General features: G+C 42.7%; 1 protein-coding gene across 2 annotated transcripts in view; it reads right to left on the bottom strand.

Annotated features, from left to right (window-relative positions):
• slc12a5a (solute carrier family 12 member 5a) overlaps positions 1 to 23,824 on the bottom strand; it is a 152,366-nt gene that overhangs the window by 42,786 nt on the left and 85,756 nt on the right. For both annotated transcript variants that reach the window (XM_070993832.1, XM_070993841.1), the window contains exons 2-3: positions 6,301 to 6,401; positions 5,607 to 5,744 (exon numbers count right to left, since the gene is read on the bottom strand). In XM_070993832.1, the coding sequence (XP_070849933.1) occupies positions 5,607 to 5,744; positions 6,301 to 6,401 (239 nt within the window). The remainder of the gene's footprint in view (positions 1 to 5,606; positions 5,745 to 6,300; positions 6,402 to 23,824) is intronic.

The raw sequence follows: 23,824 nt of genomic DNA on the forward strand, positions 1-23,824 counted from the left end.
ACTATTTATCTTAGATGAGAAAAAATAAGTACTTACAAGCTAAAATAGGATATTAGGACTGTCTTCAATTGGACCCCAGTGTAGCAGAGCTGAAACCATTAGCTGATTAATCCATGCGTTGATGGGTGGAAAAATATATTTTCAATTCAAATTCAAAATTCACTAGCTACAGCTTCTCAGATGAGAAAATTTGCTGCCCTTCTATGTCATATATGACTGTAAATTGAACATCTTTGATCTATGGACTATTACTTGAATAAAACAAGACGTCTGAAATCATCTTTCTGAAGTTCTGAGGAACATCTTGTTTCAGTTTTTTTTGCTCTTCTATGCACTAAACGATCATTCAATAATGAGGTGTGACATTCCTGATCAGCTCTGCTGTGAATGCATGGGCTCCCCGCCTGTAATATTTAACATGAATTGACATTAATCAGGGCACATCCTTCAGAGGGTTGCTTGTGGGTATACTGACCATTACATCAGTCTAATGAGAGAGGGAGGGAGCGAGGGGGGTGAGGTCAAAGATAAGAGCAGGGATCATAAAGCACCTGGAAGGGAAACAACATTGATGTGAAGGAACATTACACTGTAAAAAGCAGGGACAGAGAGCGTATGGTCTAATGTCCCTCAAGCACTGAGCTAGAAAATGACTTGAATAAAATAAAAAGAGGTTCTCAGTTTGTTCTGTGCTTAGTTTGGTCAGTGCACAAGACAATAAAGAGCAAATACTACTGCATGTGAGTTGTATGCTGGATTTTATTAGACAAACAAAACATAAGAAACTCCTGCAAACTGACCATCTGCTCGGCTTGATTTCCGAACTGTTAAGACTGAAGGGCAAGAAATGTTGGCATTTTCATTGGCACAGAATTAAGGTTTAGCAGCCACTTTAAGGCAACAGCTAAATCAGCCTTTTATCACCTAAAACAAGCAGAAGAAATAGAGGTCTCACATCCAGACAAGATTTAGAGAAGCTGGTTTTACCTTCGTCTGCAGCAAGGTGCCCTTCTGCAAACATCCCCCATGAAGATAATCAGACGACAACAACATATTCAGGATGCTGCTGGACAGATTTCTACTAAGAACCAGTGGGACTGAAGACATCACTCCTGTTTTAGATCTTCCTCACTGGCTTCCATTTAGCTATGGAGCAAATTTTAAAGTGCTATTTGCTTTACAAATGAATATGAATCAGAGCCAAAATACATTTCTGATAATCATTGAGAATATAAAGCTAACAGGTCCTTCAGATCTTTAGGAACCAAACAGGAAACGGTGCATTTAGCTTCTATGCTGCACACAGACGGGACAACTCATGATTGTACTTTCGCTGTATCTCGTCATTTTTGTCTATTCGTATTTCATTACTTCAAAAATATTTTATCCTCTTCTTCACTGTGTTTCTAAACCTGCATGTATTGATTTTTTAGCCACTTGGGGGCAGCGCTACAAGCTGTACAAACAATACTGACATAATGTCACCTGATAAAGCTGATGTGCTGAATGAGTTGATTAATTCAGCTGATAAAGAGCAACATTAGCATTTATTTGGGGTCGTGTTTCTGACCACCTGGTGATTATATGTCAAATCTTCACCATCTTTGGAGCTCTGTTTTTGTCTCCACCAACTCCTGGGGGAAATATCTGATTCTTTAGCTACTAAATGTTCCACTATGTTCTTCATGAGGATAACATTTTAGAGTTTTTGCTAAAAGCAGCTGCGAAAAACAGTGAAATTGTGGTCTAGAAACCAAAACAAGCTGAAAGATGCTACAATGCTCCAAAGACCTGAATGGAACCACAGAGTCAGGAGACAATTCTCAGAGGGTTTTTCACAAGTGATTCAATCCACTAAAAATATTGATTCCAGCCACTTTAAACGTTGCCTTAATGCATGCCTTTGCCTTCTTTAAAACACTTGAATTGCCCCGGCACTGGGCAAATACACTAGCCCTGTTATGTCAAATTTCAAATGAGTGAGGTCAGGGAGGAGAAAAGCGCCGCAGATTAGCTGTGACTGGCTTCCATCGTAACCTGCGCGACCTCCAGACTACTCCCCCATGTCACACGCCGACCAAATCTCTAATCTTGGCTTTCACACTGCGACAAAGAACGCTCGCTGCCTCACTCTGCCTCTCTCACAACTCACTCTCTCACCCACTCAAGGGAGCGATGATGAAGGAGATGGAGAGCGAGGACGGGAGGGAGGGAGGGGAGCGAGAAATAGAAGGGGGAGAGGGGGAGAGAGAGAGAGAGAGAGAGAGAGAGAGAGAGAGAGAGAGAGAGAGAGAGGTCGCTGTGTGAGCGATAAAACGCCACAGGCTGCCTTAATGAAAAGCCTCTCATGGCGATGGAGAGATTGCCTGTGGAATGGGCTGCTGATTGGAGAAGCAGCAGCTTGGTGTAGCGTGCAGACTAATTAAAGTATTGAAGGGGTTGGGGTGACAGGGGGAAGATTAGACCTGCTCCCAGGGTTAGCCGAGCTGAGGAGAGCCAGACAAATACACCTCACATCTGGGACGACTGGGAGTGATGGGATAATGGGGGAATATACCATGAGCAAACAGCTGCACAGTGAGCCAGTGCTGAACTCCCATGTGGACACTGTTGTTGTCTGAAGCTGCTACCTGCATTATTTGTACAATCTGGACATGATAGAGAGGAGCTTTAAAACCTGTTTAAAGGTTGCATCTCTCTCCAGAAACAGTCTCCCCATTACTCCTGATAAGCTCACCGTCAGCTATTTTCATGAGGACTGGCTCTGCAGTGGAAATAGTTCCAGTGAAAGCTGTTCACAGGGAGGAACATCTTGATAAGCTGAGGAATTGTTTCTGGAAAGAGACGGCGCTGTTGATGTTTTCAGACTTGATTTGAATTGTATTGGACTGTCAAGCTTCATCATCCAAAGGGGTTCGGCACATTATTGCTGTCTGTCAGTTACTTCTATGGTCAAGCTGTTCTATCCTATTCTTTCACTTACAGGTTTATTCTTGACCTTGACATCAGTTTGACAGATTCCTGGTTGCTTACTTGGTGTTTCTGGTGAATTCAGTGACATCGTATGGGTCTTCATCAGGCACTGTAGTGTGCTCAGTTGTCATTGACACGGTTTAGTTTAGTTTACAGTGATGGCAGAAGTTCTGTGAGGCTGTTCTTAATCCAGCAGGTGTAATATTTACCATGTTCACCGTCGCTTTTTGGCATGTTAGCATACTAGCATTTGACATTTAGCACTAAACAGAAAGAAAACCTTAGGCTGATGGGGATGTCATTCATTTTTCAGGTATTTATTCAGAAACCAAAGTATTAGCTAAATTAAAGCAAATTTAATGGCAATCCATTCAATAGTTGTCACAATATTTCACTCATATTTCAGAGGAAACATCTGAGAACCACAGAAGTCAGAGGGCTTTATCCTCAAGGGGCCACGAATGAAAAAGAAACAGCGATCCATCCAATAGTTGCTGGGATATTTTAGTGTGACTAAAGCATCTGACTGACATTGCCATCTTTATAGCCATGCTGCTAATGTGGCTAAAAATTAAATGCTTAGATCAGGTGATAACAACTGAACCATCTCCAAGACAAACAAGCAAACTTCATCCATTGATGAGATGTGGCTGAAAGCTCTGGAAAAACCAAGTAAACCCTGCAAAGAGAAAAAACTATTCCCCCCTTTTATCTACTTTAGCAGTCTGTTTGCTCATGCTGAAATCAATCAATACAGTCATGAGGCTGACTGCACCCATAGCCCTCACCTCCTCTGTCAGTTAAAAAGTTTTTTTACTGAGGATCTACTGTACATCTGCAGGGCTCATCTAGATTCAAGGTGGGGGGAGTAGACAGTATCTCAGATAGGAACACTGGCATCCAAGGTCATCATCAGCGACTCGCTTCAAGGTGAGAAACAAGAAGAAAACCTGTCTGAGTCAAAGTGAGACAGCTGAGGTCAAAGGTAACAGAGAAGCTGTCAACCTGTCACTGCTGTGGCCACTCAAAATGTCTAAACTGTGTTTTACGTCACAGGGTCTCAGTCTGGAGCTACAGAGTTTGAAAAGTCAGTGTGAAATATGTAAAGATGTGAATCAGTCCATCTCCCACCAGCCTGTCACACTAATTAAGGATAACTTCTTTCATCATTTGCATTATCGTCATCACTATCAGTGTCTCTTCTCATTTCTGCTGTGCAATGTCACATCTCGCCTTGCCGCTAAAACCACCATCTCCCACAGGATTAATAATGTAGCTGTATATCAAGTGCTGTCTATCAAGTGCTGAGAAAAAAACAAAAAAATAAAAGCCTGGAAAGTAAACTCCTTCCTGCTGGCATCTCAACACCCAACAGCAGAAAATACCAGGGGATGATGTGGAAGGAACTCATTAGTGAGTGGCATTTAAGATGCAATCCAGTAACACGAACAGGGGATTTATGATATCAACAGAGTGTGATTGACAAGTTCTAAACTGGTGGAGTTTTTCTTCCTCTCCAGTGAGTGTGTTAACAAAACAAGCAAAAACTCTGCTGTTAGGCATTCATGATGTAATCTAACCTATATTTGGTAACACTTAATGACCGTCCCCTGGCAACAAGCTCAACAGCCCTTCCTCAGGTGAACAAGTTGTCCAGGGTGCACGATGAACAACATTACGGGAGCGAATGTGAATCCCCAGCAAAGTGATTTATCTGTGCACACTGCATCATAATCAGCAAGGAGTCCGGCGCAAGTTGATTTTAGATATTTATTTCAGGGGGATTCATTTTTCACAACTGAAAACCTCCCTCTTTTTGTGCAGACAGCTTGAACTATCATTTCAACATTATTATTTATATTGCAGCCAGTAAAATCTGTGCTTTATGAAACCAGAACTGGAAACCTGCAGCACACACATCTGTGTACGGTGCGCTGCTTTAAAGCACATTGTATATTTAAATGCTCTTACAAACAGATGATAACACCTCAGCAGTTACAAGCATTATAATGCATCATAGAAATTATTATGCAGAGTGAAACCCATTAGCGCTTTTGTGTTTACTGCAGCACACTTCAAGCTAATCGTTTGCAGTTTTTATTGATTTACAGTAGAAATACAAGGATTTCATAAAAAAGGAGCAGGTCAGTTTCACCTGATTTTCACCCAGTCATCCTCATGCATCAAGAATTTGTTGTGCTTGCTGCCACAGAAGACACCAATCACCATAGTTTACAGTAAATTAAGTCCTCCTGTGGCGAGCACAGCTCACCATATGATTTATGTGATAAGAAGGAATAAAAATGGGGAGAAAATGCAAATATGCTGCTGATAATGCACCACAGTGTTCTAGCCAGAATTTCAGATTGTTACAGGTACTTCAAGATTAAAAAAACAAATAAATTCCTGGACTTTATTTAAAATTAAAAAACACATTTTTTTCACTCAATAACATAACGTCATTGCACTTGTAAGTTTGCTTATGATCGTATAAAAAGCGCATCTGAAGAACACAGACACGCTGTTTCTGTGTGTAATCATTATTCCTATGAACAACAATACACATGTATTCAAACTTCATTTACTGAGTCGAACTGTTATCTCTGTATCTAAAGGTGGATTTCATTTCATACCTTGACGGGTTTCTTGCGCGATGACTCGGCCTCGTTGTTCTCGGCCTCCTCGTGCTCCTTGCTACCTTGGGGCAGGTTGGAGTAGTTGGCCAGGCTGCTGAGGAGAGACGACACCATGGGGCTGGTGTCCATCTCCTCCTGCAGGGATGAAAGTCACGGTTTTAAAGCAAAGCAGAGGAGAAGAGATGCAATAGTTTAAAGACTGTGAGCCAAACGCTGTATCTTTAGTGCAGCTGTAAATTCTGACCCTTTGTGGTGATGCAGGGACTTCAACATGAATATTGCATTGTACATGGTGAGTGCTGATAACTTATCATTTCGGTTCCTGTGCTGCACCCCAAATTCCAACCCAACTGGAAACAAACACAAAGTGCTTACACAGTAAACTGTTCATTTTCTGATTTTGTTTTCCTTTTTCTTGTTGAATCTAGAAATCCCGCTGAGAGCCCAATGTAAACAAAGTTGTGCAGAGTTGTGGCAAATTGCCTCGTTGAAGTTCTTTCCTGTAGCAGTGTGAGATTTGCTTGCATTAACCTGACGTTCCCACATGCCCTTCACACAGTAATTACCCTCATTAATCGATGTCAGAGCCTCTATTCAATCACTGAATTGGGAGAATGAGTGTACCCTGCTTCGTACGCTCATGTCTGATTGCGTGCGCTAACAAATCGGTGTGTGCAGAATTGGACCGCACCTCAAACAAGGCCATGTTCTTGCCGTCATACTGCTGGCTCTTCTCTGCGGCAGCATCACTGCTGTTGATGAAGGGGCTGCTCTCCTTGGGGTTACTGTCACCTGGAAGAAACAGAAACACACACCTTCACTTTTAGTCTGGACCGAAAGACCACAGAGACGCCAGCAGAGAGCATTATGCACAAGCCAGACGTGAGCTTGTCTGTGTCAAAATAACCCTTTTGTCTGCTAACAACAACTTTCCAGAAACAGACTGGCTTTTATTTATTTATTAACTTATTGTTTAAGCCAAGACACACAGAAAGCTCAAACTAGAGGACATCTGCCAGGAGAGCAGGGGAGGCTTGTCGTCTCCTCTGAGCACCCACAGTCAGACATGCAGAGAAATAGAAGCATAACTAATGGAGTGTGCATCCACAATATGTGCTGTGCTATATATTCCATATGGCCACAGGAGGAACACAAACTGGAACATCTCAATCAGTTTTTCGCTGCGCTGACAAACGACAACATCACAAGTTTGAACGCTGACATGAAGAAATTATAAGACATGTTCAAACGCTCGGCAGCTTTTTACTCTCAAAACACAGAACGGCAGAAACTGTGTGATGTTATCTAGGTGACAGCTTGCTGAAGGCATCATGACTCCATCGAGAAGCATCTGTCTACAAGCTCACAGTCTGGGGCACGAGGCGAATCTTCAAAACAAATAAATCTTCAAAACAAACAGTATCGGAGGGGCAGGTCCATCTCTAGGGAGACTTATTGATCGGACCCTCTGCGAGATCATCGACGAGCTCACTGATTTCCAATCGACGTTTGATAATGGATTATAAGCAACACCAGACGTTGGTCGATCCATTTTTACTGTGTGACTCTTCCTCATACCATATCCAGCAAAACAATACAATATATAAATATATATGATTTCTCTCTCACTTTCTGAACTTTCTGCTTTTATAATAGTCCTGAGCAATTGTCACATATTCTTGCTTCGTTATGGAGGGTTAATAAAGGTTGGAAGATTTGAACCTTTAAACGTCTTCAACAGGTGTTTGTTTAGCTTCGAAGTTGCTCACTGGTTAGAACGGCAGGTGCTTATTGCAATACAAATAACCGAGGTAAGAACTACCCTCGCCTGTGTTGAAATGTGCAGGAATTGCGGCGGCTTAATAATGCTTCTACATTAGACACCCGTGGTGGCTCTGTGGGGACATAGAGGGTCCCGCTGTCGCTGGTTTGCCCCCTCAGGGATGTAAATACAAATGAGAGAGCTACAGCTATACTCTTGGGGATGAATGGAAGCTACAAAAACTCCAGTTTGGACGGCACTTTCTGCTCCGCTTCATGTTTGTGGTGTGGACAGGCTGAAGAGACCCCCTGTGATCCTGCTCTTTCATTACTGTTTAAATTGTATCCACGGTGCAATGTTTGGTATGGATGTAAATGATGTTCCATCTATAAAATGTCAACTCACAAGTGGCACCTTTAAATGTTTTATTTTGTCTGACCAGCAGAACAAAACCCAAAGATATTTTGTTTTTGGAGAAGCTGAAAAAAGCAACTAATTTGCAGATATGAAAACCTAGAAACTGTAAATGTCAGTGACTTTTTTTCCAAGATTCATTCATAATTAATTGATCAACTGATTTAGTGCTGTAAGTTATGCTTCATGTACTACGTTTTTAACCACAGAGATAATAAAAGAATGTAAGCAGGAGCATATACTAGAAGTAATGATGCACTCATCATTGTAATAAAAGCATAATACTGCATCTCCATTCACATTAGTGTTGAAGCAGTCAGCTGGTGAAGCAGAACTATACTGCCAAAACCACCACAGAGGTTTATAAAGAGAGAGATGATTCAGTGTTATCGACACGCTAACAGGCAACCCCTCACATGTCTTAAACACAGCCCAGCCCGGTCCTGCTAGGCATCACCGCAGCCTCATGCAGACCCAGTGCTATTTTACGCCTCACTGTGTTGAGCTTTAAGCTTTGATTAGCCTTTGTGCTTGAACGGCTTCCTGACAGGATGTTTTCTCTTGTCTGGGTAAAAAAAAAATAAATTCAGAATCACTTTATAGACCAATGAAGGTCCTGGGTTGTGAAGCTGTGAAAGAGTAAGCCTATTTGCGCCTTCCCCTTCAAGCGTCTCTTGAGGGAGACAGCAGATTGCTCTCCCTCTGGCTCTCGGTCCTGTCTTGGACAGAGCACCACGAGACCAAGTTATTTATAGCCAGGATGCTGCAGCCATGTGCCATGACGTCGGGGCACCGTTAACAGCCGGCACACTGTTCTACAGAGACAGAGCAATAGGGCCACTCAGACGGGGACGCTGAGAAAAGGGGCCGAGCGTGAAGATTCGGGCCACAAAAAGAGCACAAAAAACAGGGAAAGAAGCAGGTGGAGGAGATGTTGATAGAAAGAGATGGAAAGCAAGAGAATGAGGGTGCGGATGAGGAGATGGAGACAGACAGATAGATGGGGAGAAAGCCAATAGTGACACAGAGAGAGAGAGAGAGAGAGAGAGAGAGAGAGATATGGGATCAGACAGGCAAAGACGAGGCAACCAGATCTGAAATGGGAACCTGCAGAGAGAGAGAGAGAGAGAGAGAGAGAGAGAGCGGGAGGAGAGAGGCACACTTATGTCTCCGGCTCTAAAATGTAAAAGCTTCTTCTGCTGCACTTAAGGTTCAGCTCGCTTTGACCTGCAGGTTGAAACACACACAGCGGTTAAAAGGGAGGCCGGAGCTTCCTGCAGAGGGTTTTCAGAACACGTGGATTATACTTGTTTGTTTTCAACTATTTTTACCTTCTCAGACCACGTGAGGATGATATGATTCTATGATAGAAGAGCGCTACGGGCATCTGGGCCTCGATGTACAGGGCCAGTGAGACAAACATCTATGAACGCAGATGAATAAGTGAACCAGCACTAATGTATGCATGAAATCGCACTAACAGACGCACACACAACAGTGAACCCACTCACTCATATCTATATTGTGCCCTTTGCGCCATTGTCCGAACTCAAAATATAAAATGTATGTAAACTTTGGAAGACAAGCCGTAACTTGATACACTGGTGGACAGAAAACTGATCCAGAAGATTTGACTTCACTAATGTGCAGATTTGCTTCCTCTTCTCATGTTTTATCATTGCAAACTCTATTTTTAGGGTTTTGGACTGTTGCTCTGACAAAGCAAGGAATTTCAAGGAGGCACTTCTGGAAAGACTCAATACAATCTTTCCAGAATATCTCGTCATGATGTTTACAGATTGATCCTTATGAAAATGATTAGTGGCTGCAGCCTGAAATGTAGATATTTAACACCCTGAGTTGAAAGTGAACAGCTGAACAAATCTAATCTGGAGAAGGCTGGTTTCTGGTACCATGCACTGTATTACTGGAATGACCTGTAAACACATTTGAGCTCAGGACTAATTGATCTGAGGGAAATTATAATTCCACTAAGTCATTTTTAACATTGGGGATTGTTTTTAATAGTTTGGCTGCGTGTGACTCCAAAAGAGCTCTCGATCTCAGTGAGACTTCCTGAACAAAGTCTGAAACACTGGCATCAAGGAATTTACCATTTACAGTATTGTTGAATTTGGGGTGGTGGAGGGAGCTGTGACAGCAAAAGATGCACACCTGCATCAACATGATTGGACGTTACTAGTCAGCTGAGCCACACAGGTGGTGGCCGTGTTAGTGATGGTAAAGCACAGCTAATCAGCTAATTCAACGACTAATCCAACTAAAACCATCCTGCGCTGTTTAACCCCCCCCCGCAATGAAAAGCTTCACCTTTGCTACAAAAATAAAACTACACCTGTCAGTGTCATCTCGCATTACTGCTTACTATAGATTACCCTGTGGAGCGTTTCCACGATCAAAGTACATACACAGACCGACACACACACAGCACTTCTTAAAGGATCAAAGGGATAAGTGATGTAAGTGAGAACACACACACACACACACACACACACACACACACACACACACACACACACACACACACACACACACACACACACACACACACACACACACACAGTTGTATATCTGAAGGGCTAATGCCCTGAAGACAACTTCTCTATCCTATCACTGATCTCTCCACGGCCCATTTCTCCTCATCGTCTAATAATTAAAACTCCATCATCAAAGGAATGACGGAAACCCCCTTTTTGGAAAAATGACAGTGCCTAAAAGAGTTTTTGCTCTGACCGCATCCCCCAAGCAGCTTATCCTCCTTCAATCTGATGGGATCCGTCCAACAATGGCTCTCGCTATCAAAGCCTCTCCCTATCTATGGTCAAAATCCAGAGCTTTACTGCTCGCTGAGCATGCGATCATCTTCCAAATCCTCCACAAAACAAAAACACTGAGTCTACACTCTTCTCTCATTTCCTTATTCTAAACATTTCACAGCAGGAGTTTATTGTGAATACACTGAAACTTGATGCACTGTGGTTTATAACCAAGTGGGTGTCATAGCGAGCGAGAAAATGAAAGTGTGTGTTCTGCTTTGCGGTGTATCGTGCTACTTGTGCTCACTGCATTCAAAACGAATTGCAGAGGTGGCTTGTTTGTAGGATGGGAGATAAAAAATGCATGCAGGCCATTATTTTCAATATTGTCTGCAACTGTACGAGCTGCAGCAGCACACACCGCTCTGGCTTTCTGTTCCACTAAATTCAACTTTCAACCTCCAGATACTTCCACAACCTGCAGCCAATCACACCCTGACAGAAGAGCTGAGCCGTGAACGCACCATTAAATTCATCAGTATGTTATATATACTGCTGCTTTTCTCTGTTTATAGCATTGGCTTATGAAAGCGAGCAATGTGAGGATGTCACCTCGGGCTCTCGTGGATATATTGATGGGCATTTTTCACTATTGTCTGGCATTTCATTGGCAACATGTTTCATTGATTAATCGGAAAAAATGCCAATATCAGGGCTGCAACTAATTATTATGTTCATGATCGATTCAACAAAATAGTTGCTGTTTGCTAATCAATACTAAGGCAGAAGTTATGACGGCACCAATTTCACTATAAAGAAACATGAAGTTTAATTAGTCTGTTTTTGAATTCACTTTGTTATGTAAAGCCAAATATGAGAGATTTCAGAGAGAAGACTGAGATATTATTATTATTATTATTTCTTATTATTATTAGTGGTAGTAGCAGTATTTGTATAAATGTCATAATTATGATCATACGTTGTGTTTAGACTTTAACAGGGATGTATGAGTGCTTCCCCTCTGGAGTATTTCTCACATGGTCTGCAGCCTCTGCTTTCTGCTGTCGGGGACTTTGAGCTGCACCAGGACTCGGGACACTTCCAGTGTTTGAGTGCAAACATAAACTTTTACTGCAAATGAGTGGAGGCCTGCTCCGCTGCTCTCACTCGGACAATTCGCAGTTTTCCAACAGATCTTTGAACAGAGCCACAGAGGATTACTTGGTGAGAGCTATTTGACTTTGTTTTATTGATCCTGCTCGCACGGAGGTGGCGACAGTCGCAGTTACAGCTCTCTCTCTCTCTCTCTCTTTACACTTACAGTCCGCTGTGCTCGCTCTCTCTCTTCCTGCTCTGTGTCACGCTGCCATATCTACTCTTTCTCTCAGCGGACCGACTTCAAGGGGAAGAGCCAAAGAGCTCGGTGTTGATTCTTCAAGAGCTGACTCAACAGAGACTCAAGGGCCACTTGTTGATTTGGTGTGTGTGTGAGTGTGTATATATGTGATGGTGCATATGCTTGGCTCGGACCCCACTAACGGTGTTGTGCAGCAGTGGAGGAACGGCTGTGGCCAATTAATCTTAGCCCCGGCAGAGATGGCTGGATTTTAGCCATTTCATGTGAAAACAGGGACACGTGAAAAATGATAGCTAGTCCAGAGCTCCTGAAAAATTTGGCTTTTTATAGGCATCCAAAATGTGTTCACAGCTACTTCATGTATGAACGTAAATATAGACGAACCTTTTGGCTGTTAGTCAGACTCACAGTGGAGTAAACAGTGAGTGCGTGCGCTTGTTTGGAGACATTTCATTTGTATCCAGAGAGAAATGCTTCATCTGGCGGAAGAGTGAGGAATTTAAATGGAATTAGTGGGATGGAAACAAACAATTAAAAAAAAAGAAAGTTGGATTTTCTGGCTGCGTTCCCCGCCATTGTTCCTTGGTGCATTGCCAAATCCGAGCAGGTCATGAGTTCACTCGCTGAATTTCTCGTCTCCTCCGAACGTCACTACAGTGACACATTAATTCATGACTGGCAATCACTGACAGAGGTCTCTCTCTCTCTCTCTCTCTCTCTCTCTCATACATATACACACACATACAGTATGTGTATATATGGACAGACAGAAAGAGAGCGAGAGAGACAGAGAGAGGAAGATTGGATATTGAGTGGAATCAGGTGAAGGATTAAGGTCACTTTAATCTGAATTCCAGTCAAATCAGGATTGACGGTGATTCAACCCAAACATACATATCCATGTGCAATTCTGGGAGAAAATGAGTTTGCCTGAAAGTGACCCACATGTAAGTTTAATATTATACAGATCACAGATGGACACGGGAGGATGTGCTGAACTTTAACAATAATGCAATAAATGTACAGTTATTCTTCTCAATGTGGTTGAAATCAGTGAAAATGAGGATTTTTCTGATACAATAATAAAGATGTAGCAAATGTATGAATGTAAAATGAAATTTAATTTTTGTATTAATTTCTTCACTTTCTTGGTGCCCATTTCTGCATCAAGTCACTTTCATAGTTAATATTCCAGTATTCAGTGCCTTCTACATCTGTTTCTTCATGTCATTTGCATGTGCTGATGTTCACAATGTACATAGTATTTGTTAAAGTTTTGGAATTTCTCTATGTGGGATCAATAATGTGTATCTGGTCTTACGTAAAATAGTCTAATTATTCGAAGTCTATTTTCTCAATTGAGCAAACAATCTGTGAAAAGCATCAGAAAATAGTGAACAAAGCACCATATTAGATACAAAAAACCTTAAGTATTGACAATTGTGTATCTTAAACCAGTGAATATAAATGAGTTTTTGGTTGATTTTCTAATCCTTTCAGTTTTTAAATTGTCAACTTGGTGTTTAATGCAATAAACTGCGATTTTCTTTGTGCATCACATTTGACAAAACTCTTGAATTAAAAAAATGTTAGTTTTTAATTTGAATATTCTTGGAAGGACTAATTTGGACAACAGAAATGTGAAAAATTATGACAAAATGTGATCATATCATCACATTTTAATGAAGGTCAAAGATAATAAATGATAATATAAGATTACTGTGCAGCTGCAGACCTAGAAATTGGCTTAACCTTTCAGAATGATTTAAACCAAATATGCTGCCTCCGACTTCTCAATTTGTATAAATTCTAGAAAAACATACATTAGCAAATACCACGTTTTCCAGGTTTAGACATGAGACGGATTACGTCCTGGATCAGACATCGCTTTACAACAAGGTACGAAGGCGAGAAGAAGTGAGGACGTACCTGTTGTTTTAAACACTGCATTTACAAGCCATTTACAAAAAGCGCAAACATAATGTACAGAGGAAAAAATAGCAACAGCATATGGTTGCATGCCCACATCTGCCCACACACACGCTCATAAATAGATATTCTCTCACTCTCCTCCCTATCATGGCTGCAACACCATATCAAAGACACAACAGCCTTGTATAACGGGATCTCACGCTCTGTGTTTTCTCCCACTCTCCCCTTTCTAACTCTTTATTCTTCATCTCTGCTGTTGCTCTCATGATGTGCGTTCATGGTTACATGTGTGTTAGGAACACGTGTGTGGACACCTATATAAAAATGCTCTTTTTCTCTGACTGGTACTGCAGGACGGGACCTGTACACTGATCAGTATTCAGGCTGGTGCTTCGGCTCAGTATGAATTTTAATGCAGCCTTGCCTCACAGGGTACGACTTTGACACAGCCTTCTCTTCAGCCCCTCAACATCTCCAGCAGAGATCCCCCTGCTCCTGATTGGCTCCTGAGCTGACGGCGGCTGATTGGCCGAGAGCAGAGGGAGGCAGGAGGATGCCTGTGCATGTACGTGAGAGTGTATAGCGGCTCTTGGCATGTTGACCGGGCCTCCGCACATGTCACCGTCTGATGTCTGATGATGAATGGGTAGGTTTGGTCCAATTTCCACTCACCGCCGCTACCTCGCCTCTAGCTGTGCACGTCAGGATTAATTTTTGTTTAACGGCAGGCCCCTGCAATGCCTTCCCAGCTCTCTCTATCTGACATCCAGCACAGAAGGTGATTGTACGCAGGACGAGACTGACAGACAAATAAAACTGAGCCATCCCTCCCCTCTTTATTTGTTCATCTCTGCGACTAACGGCCGAACGGAGGAACATCTTGACAGAGGAAGATACGCAGATGTTGCTGGGAGGTGACAACTGCCAGCCTTAGCTGTGAAATGACGCGCAGAAAAGGCAGATTAAGAATTTTATTCACTGTATATCGTAAGAGTTTATGAAAAAAAACCCTCCTTATCGTTCCGTGACAGAATTCAATTTATTCCTCTGCTTCTGTTTTCACATCATCATAGAATACTGTTCAATAATCTTTTGCGCTAATATTTGATAGATACCAATCTTCCTCCATTTGACACAAAAACACAGATTACAAAACACATCGGCACCCTTGCTAAAGTGTCTTGAATTTCTATACATCAGATAAGAAGCAATTGAGAGCTGGCAGACAGTCGCTGCTGCACTATAAAAAGTCATTTTAGATAAGAGATTTGCGGTCTTAAATACTGCCCTTAAGATAAACTTTAGTCTGTTGTGTAAGGCTGCTGTACCCACTTTCGCAGTTTCACTTTGTTTCCTTCCCTAAATTCTTTCTAAACATTGTCCTTTTACTGAGCCAAATCCAGACCAGAGAAGCTCTGAGTTGATTAAAATGTTGAAATGCTCATCTGAGTGGCCTTAATGCATTCAATTAAATCTGTTTTCATTCCCAGATAATTCTCCTAAAAAGACACTAGAATGTATCATCAATCAAAGATAATGCAGTTAAGGTCTTTGTAGGAAATATGGACACATGACATTAAGTTTAAGTTCTTTACTTTGGAAACAGTGGTTTGGTTTTTTTGCTTAACACCATTACATATTTATCCAATACATTGGAGATTGGTGTTAGTCCATTAATAATTCAAACTGGGGCTGCAACTAAGGATTATTTTCACTATAGATTAATCTGCTGCTTGCTCTCTCAATTAATGGACCAGATATCTTTTCTATAAACGTCATAAAGACAAAGTTTTCCAGAGCCCAAAGAGATGTCTTCAAATGTGTTGTTCAATACCAACAGATATTCAGTTTACAATGATAGAACACAGAGGAAAAACAGCAAATCCTCACAGTGAAGTGAGAAGCCGAATAGGTAAATGTTTGGCTTAAAACAAAAAAAAAAAAGACTGAAATTATTAACCAACGATTATCAAGCTATTTCCTGATTAATTTTCTGTTGATTGACTGATCGATTCAGATATACTCCACAGAGCCTCAGAAACCAAACCTAAGCCCTCGTGTTGCATTCAGGGAACATAACCATCGCCAAAACTCTCCCCTCGAAGACGCACATTACTCCATTTCACACCCAAATCTACTTACACGCCGGTGCCTCGGTCTTTAAACTTTTAAACCAAAACCCTTCAACTCTCTGCAGTCACACCTCGGCTTGTTCGCCCATCCACAAGCCTTTCAGCATGTTCACTTGAAAGGAAAAGTGTCAGCCGCCTGGTACGAGGCGCAGCGAATGGGCGGCCATGTAAAGCCAGCAACACCGATCCCCGCTGGAGCCTGGCTATCAGACTCCCTCAGGTGGTGGGCTGGCAACGGGAGAACACCCTGTGTCATGTCAGTCAGCTGCATGCCTCCTGCATGCATGGAGACTGCCTGTGGGAGTAACTTTAGCTAGCTGCCTACTGCTGCTGTAATTGGTGAGCCACAGAGCCTAACAGGGCTGCAGGGATGAAGGGAAGAGATGAAAAAAGAAAGAATCGCGTGGGTGGAGGTGAGGGAGTGAGAGCGGCAGGGAGGGAGAAGGATTGAGTGGGAAGAGAGGTGAGGTTGGGTAGGATTATACACTGGTGAGGTAATTGGTTGAGGAGCAAAGGTGTCCCACACCTGCTGCCTTTCACTTTTTTAAGAACAGCGAAGCCAGAAGAAAGACACAGGGGCAAAAGGCAGATGGGAGCAGGGAGGGAGAGGGAGGTGACAGGATGGCAGAAATGATAGCAGCTGGGAGATTGACATATTTTCATGAGGTCATGGATTAAAAATTCACCCCAACTTATCACATGCCAGGAAACCAATTTAACTCGGAAACATAATTTCCTTCTCGCTGCTCTGGTGCCAGGTCCGGACGAGAAGCCAAGCGCTATCACACTTTTATTACATTTGGCACATTTTTGGACAAGGGGCTCCTATAAGAGGGTTCAGCAGCCTGTGACAGGACGAGAGAGAGGTATCTTGGCGGAGTCAGAAAATGAGAGAGGGAGAGGGAGGGATGGAAGAGGGGTTGGGGATCCAATCGCCCTGCAGCAAAGTCTTATAGATGGCGGGGATGGTTTATGCAATCGCTGGGTCTGATCGAAGGTGACAGGGCTATCATCTCGCCAGGTCTGCAGCTTTCTGGCTCTCTGATGGAATGTTGGAGGTGTGAATCCAGCTGCAAATTAACACTCGAGTGTCTTCTCTGCTGACTGAACCCCTCCCGGCTGTGGCCATGGCCTCCATCCTTTCCCACCTCGACTTCCAAGCCAGAGAGAAAGCAATCCAGCCGCAGCTGAAGACGAAAGGCGGGGCCACCGACACAGAAAACCAATCTGACCCACTGGAGTGAAAAGACGTTCAGCAAGTAAAATGACGAGAACTAAAAGAGATCAAATTAAAGGAAAGGGACATTCGATGGTGAAAAATAAATATCAGTGTCCTCCTCGCAGCGATTTACTTGCGGTGGCCTGCCACAATATCAACATTGATCAGCGCATATAGATTTTCTATTTTTTTCACCATTTAAAATGGGTTAAGTCTTATCTCACCGTAGAGCTGCGTGCAGCTCATTGATTTACTCGTATCCTCCTTGCCCACCCTCACAAACACATTGACAACTGACCTGTTGGCGAATAGCCCCTCTTCTCCATGGAAACTCTTCATCAAAACATTACTATGTGCAGGACGAAGGATCCTTATTGGCTTTTCCCTGCAGAGAAGACGGCCGGCTGAATTCCAGAATAAAATCAATCTGGAGTTCCCGAATGGTTAGTATGAACACCTCTGCACAAATGTGTCCAAAACTGATGCATTCAAGTGAGCTCTGATGAGTTAGTCTATGTTCTGAACACAAGGCTGTCAATCCTGGAGACCAAACTCGTTAACTAAATTATCAGCAGGGAGACCGACCAACAATTAAATGAGCCATCATTTGCAGAAATGGCACTGGTGTTGGTGGGAAACACTGTGTATCAATAAATGAACAATGATATTTTCAGTTAATCTGCAACTATTTTGCAGCTAAACTGACTGAAACGTGATAAAGCATATATTTTGCTGAGGTGAAGTCAAGGTGTAGTTTCTGAGCTCTCTTAAAAGCAGCATAATGTTAATGTTGTTCGGTCTGCGCTTTCTTACTTTATGCATCATCGTCATCAAGCTGGCTGGTTAATCTAATGCAAATCCATCTAACAGCGTGAGACTTTTTAATGTGTTTACTGGACCCACTTCTGGTTCACAGGTCGACTTGCCGCCTGGGAAAACGTCCACAACCCCAGATGGTTTGTCTGCATCTACTGACCTGGTAAAGCTCTTACTTTCCAACTGCTCAAAAATGAAAGCACCCAGGCACGCAGATATTGTACCTTAGCTGTCTTTCAGAACAGCACAAGTTTTCCAGTGTTCTTATGACTGACAGACAGCTCCTGGCTGGAGCTAAAACATCCTTAAATATCTCTATGATACACCACAATTAGTACTTCAACGCTGACTTTCCTGCCAAGTGCGCAGCATCATGTCACATCATGCGAAGAGACAGAAAGAGAGACTTATTATGTAACGTGGCCAAAAATAACTTCAATGAAACATTTCACCATCCTCTCTGGAAGTCAAGGCAAGCTGGCTTGGTGGGGCGAAAGGCTGAGGGGGATAAATCTACATCAAACTAATTTGCAAAGAACTAACAGCATAAATTCAGCTGATTTGCAAGGCAACAACATCAGCAAGTGAGAGGGTCATAAAACTCATGCAAGCAACCCAATCACAGACCTGAACACTACTTTTTTCCTTTTTTTTACTAGGTTGCCTAATGGATTACCTATAAACCATTGAGTTTGTATTTTCAAGAATCTTCCCATAATTCATTTCATGAATTCCCAACTGGCTGACTCGTCCAGGTTTGATCTGCTGGTGATAACAGGACAGTCCTGGATCACTTTCATCTAACTAAGTTGAAATGTATCTACACTATAACACCCACATACAGTATGTGTCATTTCAGCTCAACTTTCTTGAGTTGTCTTCTGAAAGAGTCTGAAGCAGAATTCATTAATATATTTGGCCAGTAGGTGGCACCAAATAAACGGTTGAGACATATTACCACTGTATAAAAGGAATACGGCTAATGTGTTAACGCAAGGCAATGCAGTGCTTCTTATGCTAGTAGTGAGACACTGAAATAAGAAGTGGTCTTTGGGTAACAGATCGGTGCGTTTAAAGGTTCACCAATTCATAGGATTTTACAACTCACGGCAGCAATTATTTTATCTTTTGTCACTACTTTGCTCTTCATAAACTGGCTCTTTAAGTGCTCCACAAAGTTCACCAGCTAGTTGCTAACTGTGTCTGTCTGCTGTTCGATGCTGAGCAGGTAGCGTACAGTGGGTTTATCAGAGTTTTCTTTCCTGCTACTGCTTGGGCTGAAGAAAGCGGTGAAAGTGAACGAAAACAGTGAAGTTATAGGCAGTAAAACAAAGACGATAACCTGGCAGATGCTAAAAGACTGCACTGAGCTGAGAGGAACCGCAGTCAAGTGATAATTCTCGGTGGGGTTGTCACTCTGCAGCAGGTGACACCTTTCATATTACACATAATCATTTGACCAATTGTTAATATAAAAATATTGATTAGTGCAGCTTTAAGTTCAAATAGGTCTTTTGAGGCTAGTAGTCCTGCATCAGCACCAAAGACCTGACATTTGAAAGGAAATAAAAAGAGAGGAAGCAGGAGGGAGTGAGGGATCACCCACAATGAGCAGAGTTTATGGCCTATCAACTTCAACAGGAAAAGTAATGGAGTCAGGAAAGACAGAGTGCAGACTGAAGCAGTGCAGCAGTCAGACAGGGAGAAAGACAGACCGACATCCACACACAAGAAGATTAGAGCCTTGTTCTTCAATCTGGCCTGGGCAGATAAGACTACAGCATTCAGGATTTATCAGGTGCCTCAGTACAGGTGCATTACCTGGACGGCTGAGCGCAGTCCCAGTCATTTACTGATAGCGTACAGTATATGTGCCTCAGTGTGTGTGCATGTGTGTGAATCTCAGTTTCTAACACTTGTGTGCTCATTTTCCCATTTATTTGCGAGTGCATGTGTGTGTGTTTGCTTGTGCGCGACCGCTCTGCCCAGAGACCCACCGCAAGGCCGAGGCTCATCTTGTCGAAGCCCGGCAGATCTTAGCGGATATTTCTGGTCTCCGGCAGATAAATAAATAATGGAACACTGGTTTGGATTTAGACAGAGATGAAAGCTTTAAGAGCTGAGCTTTTTACAGCTGTGCCCTCGGAGAGAGACAGAGAGCGAAAGAAAGAGAAAGTGGCACCATGCAAACATACATACACACACTCAACCGTGTGCCATCACCCCAGAAAACAGGTCCGCCTCTTTAAAGTGCACTGGCAGCACACGTGGAACCACTGCACAGTATAATGTCACTGCTAAAGATGGCTTTTTAAATTCATATGCATGCTAGTCATCTGCATTTTATAAAATATTAATGTAGCATGCAGTCCAAAAAACATCTTTTAAACTTTGGATTCTTCGCACAAAAACCCTTCTCTCTAGATGCACTCTGGAGGAAATGTACAGAGGGAAGCGAGGGGCAAATGAAACAGGAAGTTATAGCCAGTGAGGTTTGGGAGTTTATCTCCTCTCTGCTCTCTCCTTTGGTCTAGACAGAACTATTTTTTAAACAAAAAAAGGAAGAGGAAGTTGTAAAAGGCGGCCCTCCAGGCAGAGGAGGGAAGTGAAGGGGCTGTTTGAAAAATTATCCGCTCTCTCTCCCCGTCGTTTCCTCTTATTCACCTCCTTTTCTCTCTGTTACCCTCTGTAGACTGTTGCCTGGCTGGTAAGAACCAACGTTCGCTTGAATGGAGTGCTGTGTGTGTGTCAGACTACATCCTGGTGGGCCCACAGACTCAAAGACTGTGGCTTTTGTCTGCCTTTGATTACTCTTATGAATTATGCATCCTGCACCTCTCTGTCTGTGTGTCCGTGTGTGTGTGTGTGTGTGTGTGTGTGTGTGTGTGTGTGTGTGTGGATCCGAGCCAGAGACTGCAGTGTTAAGTGACAGTGACTGATACCGCTTCGCTCTTCTCAGACTTCGCTTCCCTCCCTTACACGCCCACACACATAAAATCATGCATACTCACACAGACACACTAACACATAGGCCTATATGTACTCTACAACCACACACACACTCACGGACGCTGGGTTACAGTGACTGATACCTGTCCTTGTCTGCTCTTTACTTCCCATCTCTCATTGGTCCTCAGAGATCTGAGCGTGGACTTGGCTCAGAAGGTCAAACACTGTGTAACATTAGCAAAGCTGTGTTGCTTTAATTAAGAGCAGGGTGTGACTGAGGTTCACCGTCTTACAGGGACATTTCAGAACTTTTGCCACAATTTAATTTCTAAATTCAAAACTTTCAAGTGAATAAAAAGAATTAAATAAAACCTCATACTCAAAACCAAATGCTTCTTTCCTCAGTAGAAAAAAAGTACAAAAGATTTATAAGATATCTATGACAGGAAAAAACATTTCACATTTCAAAAGCTGAAATAAGGGATAGTTGTTCATTTCTGCCTGATAACTTCTTTTTTGGTCAACTGATGGACAGCTTAAATTGCACAGCACTGGTTTTGACATAAGATGGTATGAGTCCAGAGGGGATATTGATATACAGACAGTTCGGTCTACAGATCCCGTGGTCGGAAATAATCTCAGCGAGCTGTCAGCTTGTCAGACAGAAATGGAGCAGCAAATGGAGCTGCTTAATAAAAACCATGTGAACCCAGACACAGCACTCAAATAGAGTTTTACCCGTCCACCGCAACAGGATGCAACAATCTGATCTGATGCTTCTGTCTGTTCCCAGACCACTTTGTAATCATGGACCTATTTCAACAAAATGACTATAAGGAGAGATGCTACAATCTGTTGTAGATGACGAAAAAAAAAAACATATTTCTCCTAGTAATTTCTATCTAATGGGGTGTCAACACAAGCTATTATATAGCTAAAACTGCCCTGTAAGTGAGCGTTTGTAACTTCTGCTGAACACCACTTTGTCGAGTGGTAAATACTAAAATGTAGTGTAACAGTAACAACAATTACACATCAGCAGATATCTAATGTTTGCGAACATTTGACAGCACAAGCCAATGGTCATACCAGCCCAGGTGAGGCTGGAGGAAAGAGAAAGGATGAGTTATTTCTTCTTTTCAAAAGTACGTGGGCTCACTTTAACACCTCGTCTACATACCAAACCTCCAGGACTGTAAGATATTTCATGTTTTAAAACCTCTGTGTCACATACCAAAGAGCAAAGCTAGAAAAATTACCATTAGTAGCTGCTCTGGGAGAAATCACAAACAAGCAAGTACAAGAGACTTCATTTCATTCATGAATTTCTCCTGGACTGCATGAGTTACGACCGGATGCAAACTTCCAACTTTAAACAGACTGCAGCGCTGCGGCACAACAGCCCCTCGGTCATAACTTCTTATAAAGTGACCTTCTGCTGTCACAGTTATATCACCACACCCATCCATCGTGCCTGTGCCGTATCTCCTCTCTCCGGTCAGCAGAGTCCTCCACTGCTGAACAGGACATCAGAGAGAGTCTGGAACAACCCCGCATTCATGGCCGAGGAAATCCCTCAAGACGGCGTGTGCCGTGCATATGGACAAATGGGGAAGGCTGGGTGTTTTGAAATATGCAGCAGTTTACACTGTGCCTGTGTGGATGCAGCACAGTCATACGTCTTACTGACAAGATAGCAGGTGATGAATCAAGCCAGCTGTCTGACTCTGTGCCTTCCTTTTCTACAGTATCTCTGTGCCCACGGCAGGATATTCAGCAAGCGAGGGGGGGAGGAATATTGGGGATGAAGAAAAAGAGCGAGAAAAAAGGTTGAAAGGGTGACTGCTGCCTTGTTACAGCTGTGGAGGAAAAATGGCTGCAGTAAGGGGAGAGATGGAGTGCAGGATATGAGCTCAGGAGGAGAGCCAGAACAGAGATAGAAATTGAGGAAGAGATCAACAAAGAGAATCCATTCAGTCCAGACACTGGTTTTCACACTGATGTTGTGCTGCTATCGGGATCCATCCATCTCACACACAATGCACCATCTCTTCAGCCCACACCACATTTACAGTGAGTAAAAGATACACTTTTTAAGATACATAGCAGCTCAGCGAGGGGACAGCACACACAATGTCGCGTCTCTTACTCTGTCATGGGCCTGAACATCCTCCATGCACCTGTCCTCCATCTCCCCGCCTCCCATGGTTCACATTTTCCAGTCTCAACAGGAGGGAGATCAAGGCAAGACAAGCAACACTTTCTGCTCCTATTGCAAAATAAAGCTGCATTCGTTTAATTCATATCCTGTGGACATTTTCAGACAGATAAAATTGGTGTTTTAGCTTGACTTGCCACATGGTACGGGTAACCAAACAAACAAACCAATAAAAAAACCCACAATTTTTGAGTATTTACAAACATAGAGGCTGAAGCAAATGAAGCACAAGAAGGGCCACATATGTTATCATCAGCAGTGAGGCAGAAGAGGTTCAGTGAGCTCGGTCAGCACAGCTTTGCTGCCGTTTTTCCATAAAGACGCCCCCCTGCAGAACGCTTTCTGTTAGAGAAACTGCACAATTGTTAGCTGAGTAAAGGGACAGCGTGTTGAATCCTGCGAGGGTTAAATGGAAACATAACTATGAATATCATTTTCCACTTCTGCCAATAACCTAAATCCTACACACTGGACCTTTGAAGCCGATATGAATTGATATGTATTAATGCATTGATAATAACTTAAAAAAATCTGACGATGGAAACTGCAAAGCTACAAAGATCACCCGAATCTGCAGCTGCTCTCAGCTTTATGGAGCATTAGAGCGAGTTTCAGCTCATTGGTTAGCTGTCCGGTAAC

The sequence above is a fragment of the Chaetodon trifascialis genome, chromosome 3 (assembly GCF_039877785.1).
Source record: "Chaetodon trifascialis isolate fChaTrf1 chromosome 3, fChaTrf1.hap1, whole genome shotgun sequence".
Taxonomy (NCBI): domain Eukaryota; kingdom Metazoa; phylum Chordata; class Actinopteri; order Chaetodontiformes; family Chaetodontidae; genus Chaetodon; species Chaetodon trifascialis.